At 48.4% G+C, this 14691-nt stretch overlaps 1 protein-coding gene across 1 annotated transcript in view; it reads right to left on the bottom strand.

The window, feature by feature from the left end:
• Positions 1-2058: 2058 nt before the first annotated feature.
• Positions 2059-14691, bottom strand: part of MERTK (MER proto-oncogene, tyrosine kinase) — a 146641-nt gene continuing 134008 nt past the window's right edge. The window contains exons 18-21 of the mRNA XM_036873782.1: positions 12963-13072; positions 11040-11199; positions 10228-10364; positions 2059-3105 (exon numbers count right to left, since the gene is read on the bottom strand). Coding sequence (XP_036729677.1) covers positions 2592-3105; positions 10228-10364; positions 11040-11199; positions 12963-13072 — 921 coding nt within the window. The 3' untranslated portion in view covers positions 2059-2591. The remainder of the gene's footprint in view (positions 3106-10227; positions 10365-11039; positions 11200-12962; positions 13073-14691) is intronic.

The following is a 14691-nucleotide window of genomic DNA, read 5'->3' as shown; positions in this document are numbered from 1 at the left end:
AGCAAACTGGACAGGATTTGGGGGGCTGTGGGCATTTGATGACCTAGTCATTATATATTTGTTTACATTATGTAATTAAAAACACAAAACACAAGGTGTATTAGTTTAGATATTTAATATTAAATGTGTATGAAACTCCCAAGTATGTTTTTCAATTTGCTTATTTATCTTACAGATGCAAACATACTTTTTTAAAAAAATATTTATTTATTTGGTTGCGCTGGGTCTTAGTTGCAGCAGGTGGGCTCCTTAGTTGTGGCTCATGGGCTCCTTAGTTGCAGCATGTGTGCTCCTTAGTTGCGGCATGTGTGTTCCTTAGTTGCAGTGGCGGCCTCCTTAGTTGCGGCTCATTGGCTCCTTAGTTGCGGCTCATTGGCTCCTTAGTTGTGGCATGCAAACTCTTAGTTGCAGCGTGCATGTGGGATGCAGTTCCCTGACCAGGGATCGAACCTGGGCCCCCTGCATTGGGAGCGCAGAGTCTTAACCACTGTGCAACCAGGGAAGTCCCGAACATACCTTTTTTTTTTTTGGCTGCATGGCTTGCAGGATCTTAGTTCGCTGACCAGGGATCAAACCCGCGCCCCTTGCAGTGGAAGCACGGAGTCCTAACCGCTGGACCACCAGGGAAGTCCCCGCGAACATACCTTTTTACCTTGGGTTTTTTTGCTTGAGCTAGCCAGTCAGTTCCTGATCAAGACATTCTCAATAGTTACCACCAGTAGGAAACTTTATTTGCACAAAGTAAAAAAATAAAATTTTTCTATTGATTTTCAAATAACCATTCAAAAATTTCCAACAGTAGAAATGATCTTTATAGGCTCTAACAGCCTTTTGTTTTTTTCCTTTCACGGATAAAATGTGGTGCTGCCATTTCTCCTAACAATGCAGCTTCCTTTCCAACCCTCAGAACTTTCTTGTCTGGGGCATTTCACAGTAACAATAGAGTTGGCAGACCCTGGAGACTGGGGCACCTGGGCTGGCATCCAGGACCAGGACCCAGACTGTGAGGGCCACACACTGATCCCTGCAGGCTGCAGTGGCTTGGGCGAGGCTACTCACAAATGCAACAGACCTGGGGATGCCAGTGGCCCTGCGCCTGCGCGGCTGCCCCGGGGGCTGAAGGGATCAACACTGAAACTGACCACATCAGTCTACCGCTTTACTAGCAGAGTAAGTGAGCCTCCCCTTGCCTCAGTCTGCCCATCTGTGACATGGAGGTAACAGGAGTACCTACCTGGTAGGGTTGTTATGAGGATTAAAGGACTGCCAGGCCTGGCCACATAAGAAGTGCTATCTATGTGTTTGTTAAATAAAGTTAAAAGGCTCTCGAACAGACCCCCAAATCACATGCTTAGAGCCAGCCAGAACTGGATTCCTTCGTTCTGAATTCTGGCTCCCGCCCTCTCTAGACACGGGCCATAGCAGGCCCTCAACCTTTACAGCCTCTGTTTCCTGGCCCATGCGTGATGATGGCACTGGTACCCACGTTAATGATGTACAGATTAATGTACAGTTCACATAAAGCGCTTGAGACATAACAAGTGCTCAACCAGCAATGGCTGTTATGACCCAGCAGAGCCAGGACGTGAACTCAGGGGTCCTAAGCTCTAAGCTTGTTCCCTGTACACTGCCCGCATCTCCCTCCTACGAGTCTTGCCTTCCCACAGAAAAGCGCTTAACCTCTTGGACTCTCTTCTAGAATTTTTTTTTTTTTTGCCGTGCCACACGGCATGCAGGATCTTAGTTCCCTGATCAGGGATTGAACCTGTGCCTCCTGCAGTGGAAGGGCAGAGTCCTAACCACTAGACTGCCAGGAAAGTCCCTTCTACGATTTATTTTAAATCTTTCCACTCAGATTGTATTTTTCAACCGTCTAATATTTTTTTGTTCTTCATCTTTGGGCTCTCTGGAGTGGTTTTTCCATATCTTTAAAAAAGCAATGTCAAGAGTGGTCAGAGCAATTGCATCGAGGGCCAGGCATCAAGGGAATTCCTTTGCAAAGGCACTGAGGCAGCCAGTGGCCACGTCTTTCCAAGTCTCAAGTAAGTACCACGCATCTTTCCTCATTCATATTTTATTAGGAAGCCAGATCGGAGAATTCATCAGTTATAAAACTTTAAATATGAAATGAATCACTCTTATCAAAGAGATGATTCAGGTGGGAATACCAGATTTTTCTTAAGAGCAGAAGCAAAGGCAAATATGGCATTTTATTTTACAAATATTTAAGAGTCATGAAAAACGAAAAGAACTTTAAAAAAACAACTTTGTGCCAATGTGAACATCCAGGAACTGCTGTGGAGATGGGGCTGTTAGAGCTTAAATGTTAAGATCATCCAGAAAAGTGACATGAGTCATCTTTTATTAAAATAGAATATCTTTGTCTCTTTCCACCATATACATATAGATATTTTCTCTTTAAATAAATATATGTTACGTATTCTAAACGATGACTTACTTGACAACATTCACGTGGTGCTTTCGGGCCAGGGCATTGACTTGGTAAGGAAGACAAATACCAAAAACATCGAGTGTACGTGGGTTCTTGTAAGGCGGAGTTTCCAGGACTTGGGAATGTGTCTCAGCTCTCCTCACATGAGGACTTCTGAGTCTTCTGAGGAGTCGTCGGCAAATAGGAGTTCATCTGACGCTGGGCTCCCCAAGGGCAGCGTGCTGCACTGGGACCAGGAGACCGCATTCCTTACCAGCCTATCCTCCAGTAAAACACCGTTCCTTCCCGCCGTCCCTGTCGCCGGGGCGGCGGGAGCCTGCTCTTCCCAGCCCTCGCCGACCCCGTTCAGGATGTACCTTCCCTCGTGAGGTCTGTTGTCATGGACTTCTGCGGTGACCACGCTGACGGTGGCGCCGGGTGTGCAAGAAGCAATGACCAAGTCGGGATGGGTATTCACGTCCAGCTGAGCAAGTGCCGAGCCCTCGGCCGGGCCCTCGCGGCTCTCCGGAAACCGTGTGTTGACGTAAATGATGTCGGCTTCGTCCTGAACTTCAGGCAGGCTTTCCAAGAGCTTTTCTAGCTGCAGCCTCAGCATTGAAAAGGTGGGGCGGTCCAAGGGCTCAGCTCTCCAGCAAGAGTGCATGACTTCATACCTAGAAGCAAAGAAGAGGGTGTTATCTCCTGGCGCAGCACGCACAGCCCAAGTGCAATGCGCCCCTGCTTCTCCCACTCAGGTGGGAGTGGAGGGGCTGGGGGGAGGGGGAAGGGAGCGGGGGTCCTGGGAGCAGACAGGTGTCAGCACCAGCTCCACACTCACCATCGTTCCAGGCCTTGGGAGGCTCGAGGAATGAAATCGAGAGGGGGGCTGGCGTGGGCAGGTGTGTGAAGAGTAAGGGCAGTGCTGTGACAGCGGCGGGTGAGCCCTGGGCTGGGACAGCCCCTGATTTGAGGCGGCCGCAGCTTCGTGGCACGTGTGGGGCTGCTGAACCTCGGCCACCCGATGTTGCTCCGTGAAGGAGAAACGCTCTGGGGTCCCTGCTCTTCTCCGTGACCTCGACCTCCTCCAGTAAAATCAATAACCGCCGACCTGTCATCGGCATTCACTATCTGACAGCCATCGTGTAAGGTACTTTTAGAGATACTAGCACGCGCTAGCAGCACGAGCCCACACACAGGTACCGTGATCCCCATTTTACAGAGGAGGACCCTCAGAGCGCGATGCTTGGCCCCAGGACGAGGCTGAAGCTGTGACCCACATCAAAGAGTGTCTGACGCCAGAGCCCATGTTCTTAACCACTGAGCAGCCCTGCTTGCCATGGGTCAGACCCTGACGGGTTTAGGTTCTACCCTGTGGGCAAGGGGGAACCACAGAAAGATTGTGCTGCGGTGCATTCCCATGACCAGATGATAATTTTAGGAAAGTTGCTTTGGATGTCACCCAAAGGATGTATTAGGATCCTGGGGGTGATGAGAAGAACAAGACAGGAGACAGAGGAGCCCGCACTCCCCTGGAGGAAACAGGGACCCGCTCGTTCACGTACATATACTGTGGACGTCACTGCGCCAACGTTCCCACAAGTGTCACCACCCCCAGGCCCCGCCAAGCCCTGGACCTCTATGGTCTGACAGTACTAGCAGACCCCGTTTTATTGCACTTCGTTTTATCACACTCCAAAGATACTGTGTTTTTTTTTTACCAGTTGAAGGTTTGTGGCAACTCTGCATCGAGCAAGTCTATTGGTGCCATTTTTCCAGGAGCATTTGCTCACCTGGTGTCTCTGTGTCACAGTTTGGTAATTCTGACAATATTTCAAACTTTTTCCATTATTGTTATGTTTGTTAGGGTGACCTGTGATCAGTGATCTCTGATGTTACTATGATAATATTTTTGAGGTGCCACAAACTGTGTCCACGTAAGACAGCAGATTTAATCAATGGACGTTTTGCGTGTTCTGATTGCTCCACCGACCGGCCATTCCTCTGTCTCTCTCCTTCTGCTTGGGCCTTTCTATTCCCTGAGACACAACAATAGTGAAATTATGCCAATTAATAACCCTACAATGGTTTCTAAGCGTTCAACTGAAATGAAGAGTCACAGGTCTCTCACTTTAAGTAAGCTAGAAATGATTAAGCTTAGTGAGGAAGGCATGTCAAAAGCTGAGACAGCCCGAAAGCTAGGCCTCTAGTGCCAAACAGCCCAGTTGTGGATGCAAAGGAAAAGTTCTTGAAGGAAATTAAAGGCGCTACTCCAGTGAACACACGAATGATGAGAAAGCAAAACGGCCTTACTGCTGATGTGGAGAGTCTGAGTGGTCTGGATAGAAGATCAAACCAGCCACAACATTCCCTTAAGCCAAAGCCCAATCCAAACCAAGGCCCTAACTCCCTTCAGTTCTATGAAGGCTGAGAGAGGTGAGGGAGCTGCAGAAGAAAAGTGTGAAGCTAGCGGAGGTTGGTCCATGAGGTTTCAGGAAAGAAGCCGTCTCCATAACAAAAGTGCAAGGTGCTGGTGTAGAAGCAAGTTATCCAGAAGATCTAGTTACGATCATTAATGAAGGTGGCTACACTAAACAACAGATTTCCAATGCTGACAAAACGGCCTTATATTGGAAGAAGATGCCACCTAGGACTTTCACAGCCAGAGAGGAGAAATCAATGCCTGGTTTCAAGGCTTCAAAGGACAGGCTGACTCTCTTGTTTGGGACTAACGCAGTTAGCAGGTGACTTTAAGTTGAAGCCAATGCTCACTTACCATTCCAAAAGTCCCAGGGCCCTTGAGAATTATGCTAAACCTACTCCGCCTGTGCTCTATAAATGGAACAACAAATCCTGGATGACAGCACACCTGTTTACAACACGGTTTAATGAATATCTTCAGCCCACTGTTGAGACCTACTGCTCACAAGAATGGATTCCTTTCAAAATATTCCTGCTCATTGACAACGTATCTGGTCACCCAAGAGCTCTGATGGAGATGTACAATGAGATGAATGTTGTTTTCATGACTGCTAACACGACATCATACTGCAGCCCAGGGATCAAGGAGTCATTTAGATGTTCACATCTTATTATTTAAGAAATATATTTTGTAAAGCTAGAGTTGCCATGGATAAGAGACTCCTCTGATGAATCTGAACAAAGTAAATTGAAAACCTTCTTGAAAAGATTCACCCTTCTAGGTGCCATTAAGAACATCTGTGATTCATGGCAAGAGGTCAAAATATCAACATACACAGGAGTCTGAAAGAAGTTGATTCCAACCCTCATGGATGACTTCGAGGGGTTCAAGGCTTCACTAGAAGAAGTAACTGCAGATGTGGGGGGAAGAGCAAGGGAACTAGAATTAGAAGTGGAGCCTGAAGATGAGACTGAACTGCTGCAATTTTAACCTGTTTTTTTTTTTTTTTTTTGCCTGCACGGAGCAGCTTGTGGGATCTCCGTTTCCCAACCAGGGATCAACCTGGGACCTCGGCAGTGAAAGTGTGGAGTCCTAACTACTGGACTGCCAGGGAATCCCCTGAATTGCTGCAATTTTATGATGATATATATATTTAAAAAATTTTTTTATTAATTAATTTATTTATTATTTATGGCTGTGTTGGGTCTTCGTTTCTGTGCGAGGGCTTTCTCTAGTTGCGGCAAGTGGGGGCCACTCTTCATCGCGGTGCGCGGGCCTCTCACTATCGCGGCCTCTCTTGTTGGGAGTACAGGCTCCAGACGCGCAGGCTCAGTAATTGTGGCTCACGGGCCTAGTTGCTCCGCGGCATGTGGGATCTTCCCAGACCAGGGCTCGAACCCGTGTCTCCTGCATTGGCAGGCGGATTCTCAACCACTGTGCCACCAGGGAAGCCCTATGATGATATTTTAATGGATAAGGAGTTGCTTCTCATGGATGAGCAAAGAAAGTGGTTTCCTGAGATGGAATCTACTCCTGGTGCAGATGCTGTGAAGATTGTTGAAATGACAATAAAGGACTTAGAATATTACATAAACTGAGCTGATAAAGCAGCAGCAGGGTTTGAGAGGACTGACTCCAAGTCTGAACGAAGTTCTCCTGGGGGTAAAATGCTATCAGACAGCACTGCATGCTACAGAGAAATCGTTCATGAAAGGAAGAGTCGATCGATGCGGCAAACTTCACTGTTGTCTTGTTTTAAGAAACTGCCACGGCGACCCCAGCCTTCAGCAGCCACCACGCTGATCAGTCAGCAGCCCCCAACATCGAGGCAAGACCCTCCACCAGCAAAAGGATTACGACTTGCTGAAGCCTCTGATGATGGTGAGCAGTTTTTAGCGATAAAGTGTTTCTTTAAAAAAAAATTTATTTATCTTATTTATTTGGCTGCACCAGGTCTTAGTTGTGGCACGCGAACTCTTAGCTGTGGCATGTGGGATCTAGTTCCCTGACCAGGGATCGAACCCGGGCCTCCTGCCTTGGGAGCACGGAGCCTCAGCCACTGGACCACCAGGGAAGTCCCCACAAAGTGTTTTTAAAATTAAGGTACGTGCACCATTTTCTAGACATAATGCTATTGCACACTTAACAGACTACAGTATAGAAATCATAACTTTTATATGCACTGGGAAACCAAAAAATTCCTGTGACTCACTCTACTGCAGTGCTCTGGAGCTGAACCCGCAATACCTGGGAGGCGCGCGTGTACTGGGGGAAGGAATGGAGGGGAGGGGGACCCTGAAAGACATCTGCTGGCTGAGGGGACCCAGTGGGATAAGAAAGAACAAGGTGGCTCCCGCCTGTCACCCTGGAGACGAGGGGACCGAGTGCCGGTGCCACCAACCACAGTGGCTGCAGCTGGGAGGCTGTGAGTTCGGCCGAGGAAAGGTCCCCCAGAGGTGATGGGGGCACCACCCAGAGCGGCCTCTAGGGTGACGGGGACCTGGTCATTCAGAGGTGGGGGTGATGCTGTAAGAAGAGGTGGCCCTCAGCGGGCAGGACCGGGGAGCGGGGCTCCAAGCACACCCTGTTATTTCCATTGCTGTATTTCTCAGGGTTGACTGTAAAATGACCGAGGGGCAACCAGACACCGGAGTCAACTCCACTAAGGTGAGACAGCAAACAGAGATGCTCAAAAGTATCTGCCTCAGTTTTAAAAGAAAAGACCCCAGATATGGAAATGCAGAGAGCCCTCTGGGGGATGCTGTCGTTGGCCAGCATCCAGACTGGAGAGGGGACCTGGGAAGCGGGCCTGGCTCACCAGAGCCTCTGCGAGCCCGCGGTGTGAGCAACCAGCCGGGGGGTGGGGACCGCAGAGCCGCTGCTTCCTCCGGCGGCTGTTCCCCAGCCTCCCTCCCCCAGCCGCACGGCACTGCTGACGCTGCAGCGCTTTCACCTAAAAAACCACGTCTCAAACACCGAGTCAGCATTCCCTCGGCACGGCTCTGCCCGCAATGTCTAAAACCACAATGTGACACAGCTTAGACCCTGCTAAGACCCCAGATAATCAACTTCTCCTGGAGCACCAAAGAAGCCAAGAAAGAAACAGCCACAAAAGTCTCCATTCAATATTGTTTGACAGAAATGGCTTCCTCATTTGCAGAAGCAAACATTTCATTCATGTGGCCCTTTCAGAAACGACCGTGAAGCCCCAGATCTAATTGAATTAGGATTTCATGATGTTTCTTTTAAAGGGCTTATGATTTCTGTTTCTGTTCTATATGTTACGGATTTACAACCATAATCACCACCACCACTACCACCCCCCCCAAGCAGTGTGAGGCTCTGATCAAAAAAAACTTTCCTTCTGTTTGGCCGCGGTGGATCTGGGAGGCCCATGTGCAAACTGACCGGGGCCTTCTCACCGGCGCGAGGAAGCAGGGCCAGAGTGTGAGTGTGGGTGTGCGTGTGTGGAGTCCTGCCCAGGCCCACCTGCCCGAGCAGCGCGGCCCGGCGTTCCACGGCGGAGCCCACGCAGGCCCACGGTCCTGAAATGTTCTTGCTAAACATGGTGCGAATGCCCCTCTCCGAGCCCGTGACCCCTGTTACGCTGGGGAGAGACTCATCATTAGGAAGGTTCAGATCACCGAGCTAGAGGCAGCGCCATAAGAAATGATTTTTAAAAAGTCGGCAAGGGGGCTTCCCTGGTGGCGCAGTGGTTGGGAGTCTGCCTGCCAATGCAGGGGACACGGGTTCGAGCCCTGGTCTGGGAAGATCCCGCGTGCCGCAGAGCGGCTGGGCCCGTGAGCCACAATCACTGAGCCTGCGCGTCTGGAGCCTGTGCTCCGCAACAAGAGAGGCCGCGATAGTGAGAGGCCTGCGCACCGCGATGAAGAGTGGCCCCCACTTGCCGCAACTAGAGAAAGCCCTCGCACAGAAACGAAGACCCAACACAGCCATAAATAAATAAATTAATTAATTAAAAACAACAAAAAAAACTTTAAAAAAAAAAAAAAAAAAAAAAAGTCGGCAAGGTGTTTGGGAGGGGATCGACTTGTAAAGATGTTATCACGGGCACCATATGTGACGCTTAGCGTGCGTGCTTCCTGCAGGCTGAGCTCTCCACACACTTCTTTGTTAACCCTCCAAATACCTCTGCAGAATACGTGACTATACTTTTTTGGTGGCTGACCACGTGGCACGGAGCGGTCAAGTCAGCTGCAGTGGCCACACACGTGGCTAGTTAGGAGGCAGAGCCTGGCCTCTCTGACTCCAAGTCCCAGGCCTCTCCCTGTACTGTCCACCCCGAAGACAGAGGGGCCTGTTGGGATGGGAAGGGCACTGTGGTCCTGCACGCTGGGAGCTGGGGGGGTCTCACGCCCGGCTGAGTGTACAGTCTCCCTGGGATAGTTTTTTTTTTTTTAACAATATTATTATAATTATTTTTATAAATTTATTTATTCATTTAGTTATTTTTGGCTGCGTTGGGTCTTTGTTGTGGTGCGCGGGCTTCTCATTGTGGTGGCTTCTCTTGCTGTGGAGCACAGGCTCTAGGCACGCGGGCTTCAGTAGCTGTGGCTCGCGAGCTCTAGAGCGCAGGCTCAGTAGTTGTGGTGCATGGGCTTAGTTGCTCCGCAGCATGTGGGATCTTCCCGGACCAGGGCTTGAACCCGTGTCCCCTGTGTTGGCAGGCGGATTCTTAACCACTGCACCACCAGGGAAGTCCATCCCTGGGATAGTTTTAAAACATACATTTCTGGGCCTGCTCTGTACCAAGAGAATCACAATCTCCAGGCACAGGGCTGAGGAATCACGTTCTTAGAATATCCCCTAAGCAATTCTGATGACCAGCCTGAAAGCAAAGTCACTGGCTTAGATTTCTAAATTTCCTGATTCAAGATATTCCTGTTGATTGGTTTGTTTAAGATGCTGAATGAAAAGAGAAGCATGACTGCAGCAAAAGAGGGCAGAGAATCATCCAAGTACCTCATGCATTGTAAAGCAGACCTATTTACCTACAGGATATATAGTCATCCCTCGGTATCCATGACAGATTGGTTCCAAAAGCCCCAGCGGATACCAAAATCTGCAGATGCTCAAGTCCCTTACAGTCAGTTGGCCCCCCGTATCTGTGGGTTCCGCATCCACCCATACAGAGGGCCGACTGTATTTCCTAGAGGGGCTTACAGAACTTGAGAACACGTGCGGGCTCACTGGAGACGTGCACACACCGCTTCCCACACCAGGAGAGGCTTCTGGCCCGGACATCTGCGTGTGTCATCTTCTGCCCACGCCCGCCCGGCTGAGTGTCCCCACCCACTATGGCTGTGTGTCCCCAGGTCTTTGCAGGGCGCCCCGAGATGGAGAGCAGCTGACTCACAGTTCATCCAAGCAGTCCTCTGGCTGTTTCAGCCTGTGGCCGTGGAGAAGATAGTCATATATTTCGTGGTTCTGGACGCCGGGATAGGGGGTCATTCCTCGTGTGGCTATTTCCCACATGGTCACGCCAAATGCCCACTGAGGACAAAGCGACAACGTCAGGATGCAAGTCTTTCCAGAAAGGCTGAATGGACTTTTTCATCGGGAAAGGTCATTTCCTTAGAGCCCCGGCGGTCGTGCACAAAGCTGACAATTATGTTTGAGATACGCCGCTCTCCCCAAACGGCAACAACGTGGGGCCAGAACGTCACAGTTCCCCATTTTTACTAAAGCTGTTTGGGAAATGAGACAAAGGCAGATCTAGCCCTGTGTCACATCAGTGCTCTGTTTAACGTTCTGTTCCTACTGTTGTCGGCAAGTGTTTTCTTTTCCCGATCTCTGGTTAAGGGTATCAATACACAGCACCTTTTATACAGCATCTTAGTTCCAAACAGCCATGGGATGAATTCATTTAATTTACTGTGAATATGAAATATCTTAGTTGCAGGCAATGAGTCACTGTACTGTAGCAGAGGAAAGGGGAAATAAATTAAGGGCCTTTGCCATCCTCTGAAGGTCAGGCTACTTCACCAGAATCTAATGTTCTGCCTGAATTAAAGCATGTAGCGATAAATAAAGAGAAGTGTGAGCATGCCCCAATCCTCAGCTGATCAAAGACTAAGATGTCCTGCAGCACCAGCTTGAGTCATCTCTTTCAGCATGCCTTCATCTTTGCAATGCGGGGCCCTGAATCAAAACTCTGTACATACGTACCACGTCACTTTTACTGGTGTATACTCGGTCCGCGAGACTCTCTATGGCGATCCATTTCACAGGCATCTTAGCGATGCGGCCCTGGCGGTAGTAGTCGCCACTGTAAATCTTCTTAGAGAGGCCAAAGTCTGCGACGCAGACAGTCATGTCATCTCGCAACCTACAGAGAGAGACAGAGTGAGTTCATGTCCTCAGCGACCTCAGAGGCAAAGCCTTAAATCACAGGTCTGCACCCGACGCAGCTGAAAATATTCACAATGAGTAACCAAAAGAGAGAGACCCCACAGCCTGTGAGGGTCCTGCTTTGGGACCAATGGCAGAGCAAGTGAGGGGGAACCAGATGAGTTATACCTTTCTACCCTTCTGGTCTGTGTGGCAATCTGGACCAACCAGGGCACCTGGGCACAGAGGATGGAGCCACCTGCAGGAACAGAGGTGCACGGGAGTAGACAGAGCAGCAGCTCCAAGCCAGGGCCCCCTGGTGGACTCATCTAGAGCCCAGTAGCCTTCCTGCCTGACGTCTGGAAGCAGCACTGGCTCTATAGATTAAGTAAGCCACTTGACAGCTTGGGGGAGGTGGGGAAGCACGTGCTGTAAGCGGGGGACACCGGACTTCCTGCTAAGACGGTGCCAGGTGGTACCTGAGGAATTAACTGGAAAATTAAAGGAATACAATTGCATTTACAGTCCAAGCAGTTAAAATTGATCTTAGACAAGAAGGAGAGGAGGAGGAGGAATGAGTGGTCTGGAGGTAGGGCGACTACCTTGTCCCTGTTTGCCTGACACTGACATTTAAAACTAAAAGTCCCACATCCTGGGAAATCCCTCAATTCTGGACAAACTGGACAGCTGGTCACCCTACCTCGTGGGAAAAACATGAAGGAAATGTTAAGGGGAAGAAAAGGTTTTCATGATTCTCCCTCCATGGTAGACAAATTATTTAAATGAAAAACAAAACCAAGATCCCTTTGGGTTTTCAAAAATGAGGTGAAAGTGATAGAGGGCTGGGGGGCAGGGTTGGTTAAGAGGAGGGAGGGGACAGGCTCCACTGTCACATCTCCAATGAAGAAAAACGAACGACAGCAATACATTTAAGGAACACTCTCTCTTCTTGCAATAGTAAATTTCAAATCAAGAAATAGTTATTGTTTTTGAAGATTTACAGCAGATAATGGCTGTTGAAGCAGACTGAAGAGATGGGGAAGGTGAAGTTCGAAGTTCTTGTATAAGCCCTCGTCTCTCTGCTGCAAAAGGAAAGCTCTGGTGTAGTCAGGACCAAACTACTTCACAAGGCAGCATCATGGAAACTCAGGGACGAAACCATTATGATTTTCATTACTGTCTTCATGATCAGCTGACTTATATGTAACTCTGGATCCAAATAAGCTGATGGCAGTTGGGGAGGATCCCAAAGTTCACACCTAGTATTCCTAGCTGAGTGAGAGTGTGAAAATACAAAAGTAGTCACACATAAACACACTACTATACAGAAAACAGATAACTAATAAGGTCCTACTATATAGCACAGGGAACTCTACTCATTACTCTGTAATGGTCTATATGGGAAAAGAATCTAGAAAGGAGTGGATATATGTATATGTATAACTGATCACTTTGCTGTACACCTGAAACTAACACAACATTGTAAATCAACTATTCTCCAATAAAAATTTTAAAAAAAAGAAGTCACAGGGGAGTTTTGGAGGCCAGCCAGACTCTTAGAGGCAGAGGTAGTGAAAACCCGCAAGCAAACACCCAGTCATGTGTCAGGGTGGTAGAAACCCCATCTCCGGAGCCTGCCACACTGTCGCCTCCCAAGCTTAGTCCTCCTCCATACTTTAACATCAACAGGCCACCCCACATGCCCACAAATATCTACCACCATGAGGTCCAACCCACTCCAGGATGGGCCAGGACTCTTACATGCAGTTTCGAGCAGCTAAATCTCGATGAAGAAAGTTCCTGTTGCTCAGATACTCCATTCCCTGGGCAATGTCCACCATGAACTTCAACAGTGTCTGCAGAGGAATATGCTAGGGGGTGGAAGACACAAGGAGACAGATTATTACTATTATTATTTTTCTGGCCACACCATGTGGCTTGCAGGATCTTAGTTCCCTGACCAGGGAATGAACCCGGGCCCTGGCAGTGAAAGCGCAGAGTCCTAACCACTGGACCACCAGGGAATTCCTGAGAGACTATTATTATTATTTTTTTATAACTTTATTTATTTATTTATTTATTTATGGCTGCGTTGGGTCTTGGTTGCTGCGCCCGGGCTTTCTCTAGTTGCAGCGAGCAGGGGCTACTCTTTGTTGCGGTGCGTGGGCTTCTCATTGCGGTGGCTTCTCTTGTTGTGGAGCACAGGCTCTAGGCACGCAGGCTTCAGTAGTTGTGGCACGCAGGCTTCAGTAGTTGTGACTCGCGGGCTCTAGAGCGCAGGCTCAGTATTTGTGGCTCACGGGCTTAGCTGCTCCGCAGCATGTGGCATCTTCCCAGACCAGGGCCCGAACCTGTGTCCCCTGCGTGGGTAGGCAGATTCCTAACCACTGCGCCACCAGGGAAGTCCAGGATTATTTTTTAAAAGGAAACCAAGTTACTTCCATTTGAGGGGGTGAAATGATGGCTTTATGACTTAGAAGCGTGGCCATGAAACAAGGAAATTTCCATATCACTAATGTCACAAATAAGGTTTTAAAAAGGAATGAAAAACAAACAAAAACCAACAAACCCTAAAACTTCTTGGCAAGTATCACGTTTTTCTTCTCCTTGTGTTTAAAGGTATTTAAAAAAATTAATTTATAAATTTAATGCAATTCCAAAGATACCACCAACAATTTTTTGTGTGTGTGTGGCCAGTTAATAACATTCTTTTCACAAGTTATGAGCTCAAATGCGATCCTTGTGTCCTTCTGAGTGGCAGTGGGACAAAGAGGGGAAAAGAAGGGGGGGTCTGGCTTCAGTGGGGGAGGATCTAATGTTTTGACAGCAAAAAGCCCATGGAGAAGGAGCTGTTCCCAATTATGCACCCACATCTGGTATCATTTTATTTTGAAATGTTTCAAAAGAGACTTTTTTTCTTCTGGACAGAAAGTAGGATGGTCTTTACCCCTTATCATGGGACCAAAGTACCACAAGTAAGTATTCGGGAATTTTCATTTTTGTTTCTCTACGGCCTTCCTGTAAGTTTAAACAGCCTAATGTTTTTTTTTCTATGTTGTAAAAATCAAACCAGACTGCGTGTTAGAAAACCTGCCGTGTTGGGACTGATTACGAGGATGATGACTAATGAAGACTTCTGTGTAGTAATTCAATGTTTTAGTGCAGTCAGAGCCCTAAAGAAAAGGGTTCACAAAGTCCCTAGAAATCATAAATGGGTCCACCCATGATATATTCTTCCCCAAAGCATTGGATTTATGGTTTATTCTATATGGCACATGAGTCTTCTAAAGTGGTCCACGTGAAGACACTGAATTTTTCTTTTTTTTTTTTTAATTGGGCTGTGCTGGGTCTTAGCTGCAGCATGCAGGCTCTTAGCTGAGGCATGCGGGATCTAGTTCCCCGACCAAGGATCGAACCCAGGCCCCCTGAGTTGGGAGCATGGAGTCTTAACGACTGGACCACTAGGGAAGTCCCGACACTGAATTTTTAA

Source organism: Balaenoptera musculus, chromosome 13 (assembly GCF_009873245.2).
Source record: "Balaenoptera musculus isolate JJ_BM4_2016_0621 chromosome 13, mBalMus1.pri.v3, whole genome shotgun sequence".
Lineage (NCBI taxonomy): Eukaryota > Metazoa > Chordata > Mammalia > Artiodactyla > Balaenopteridae > Balaenoptera > Balaenoptera musculus.
The sequence above is the reverse complement of the archived record's forward strand: the minus strand, read 5'-3'. Positions and strand labels throughout refer to the sequence as shown.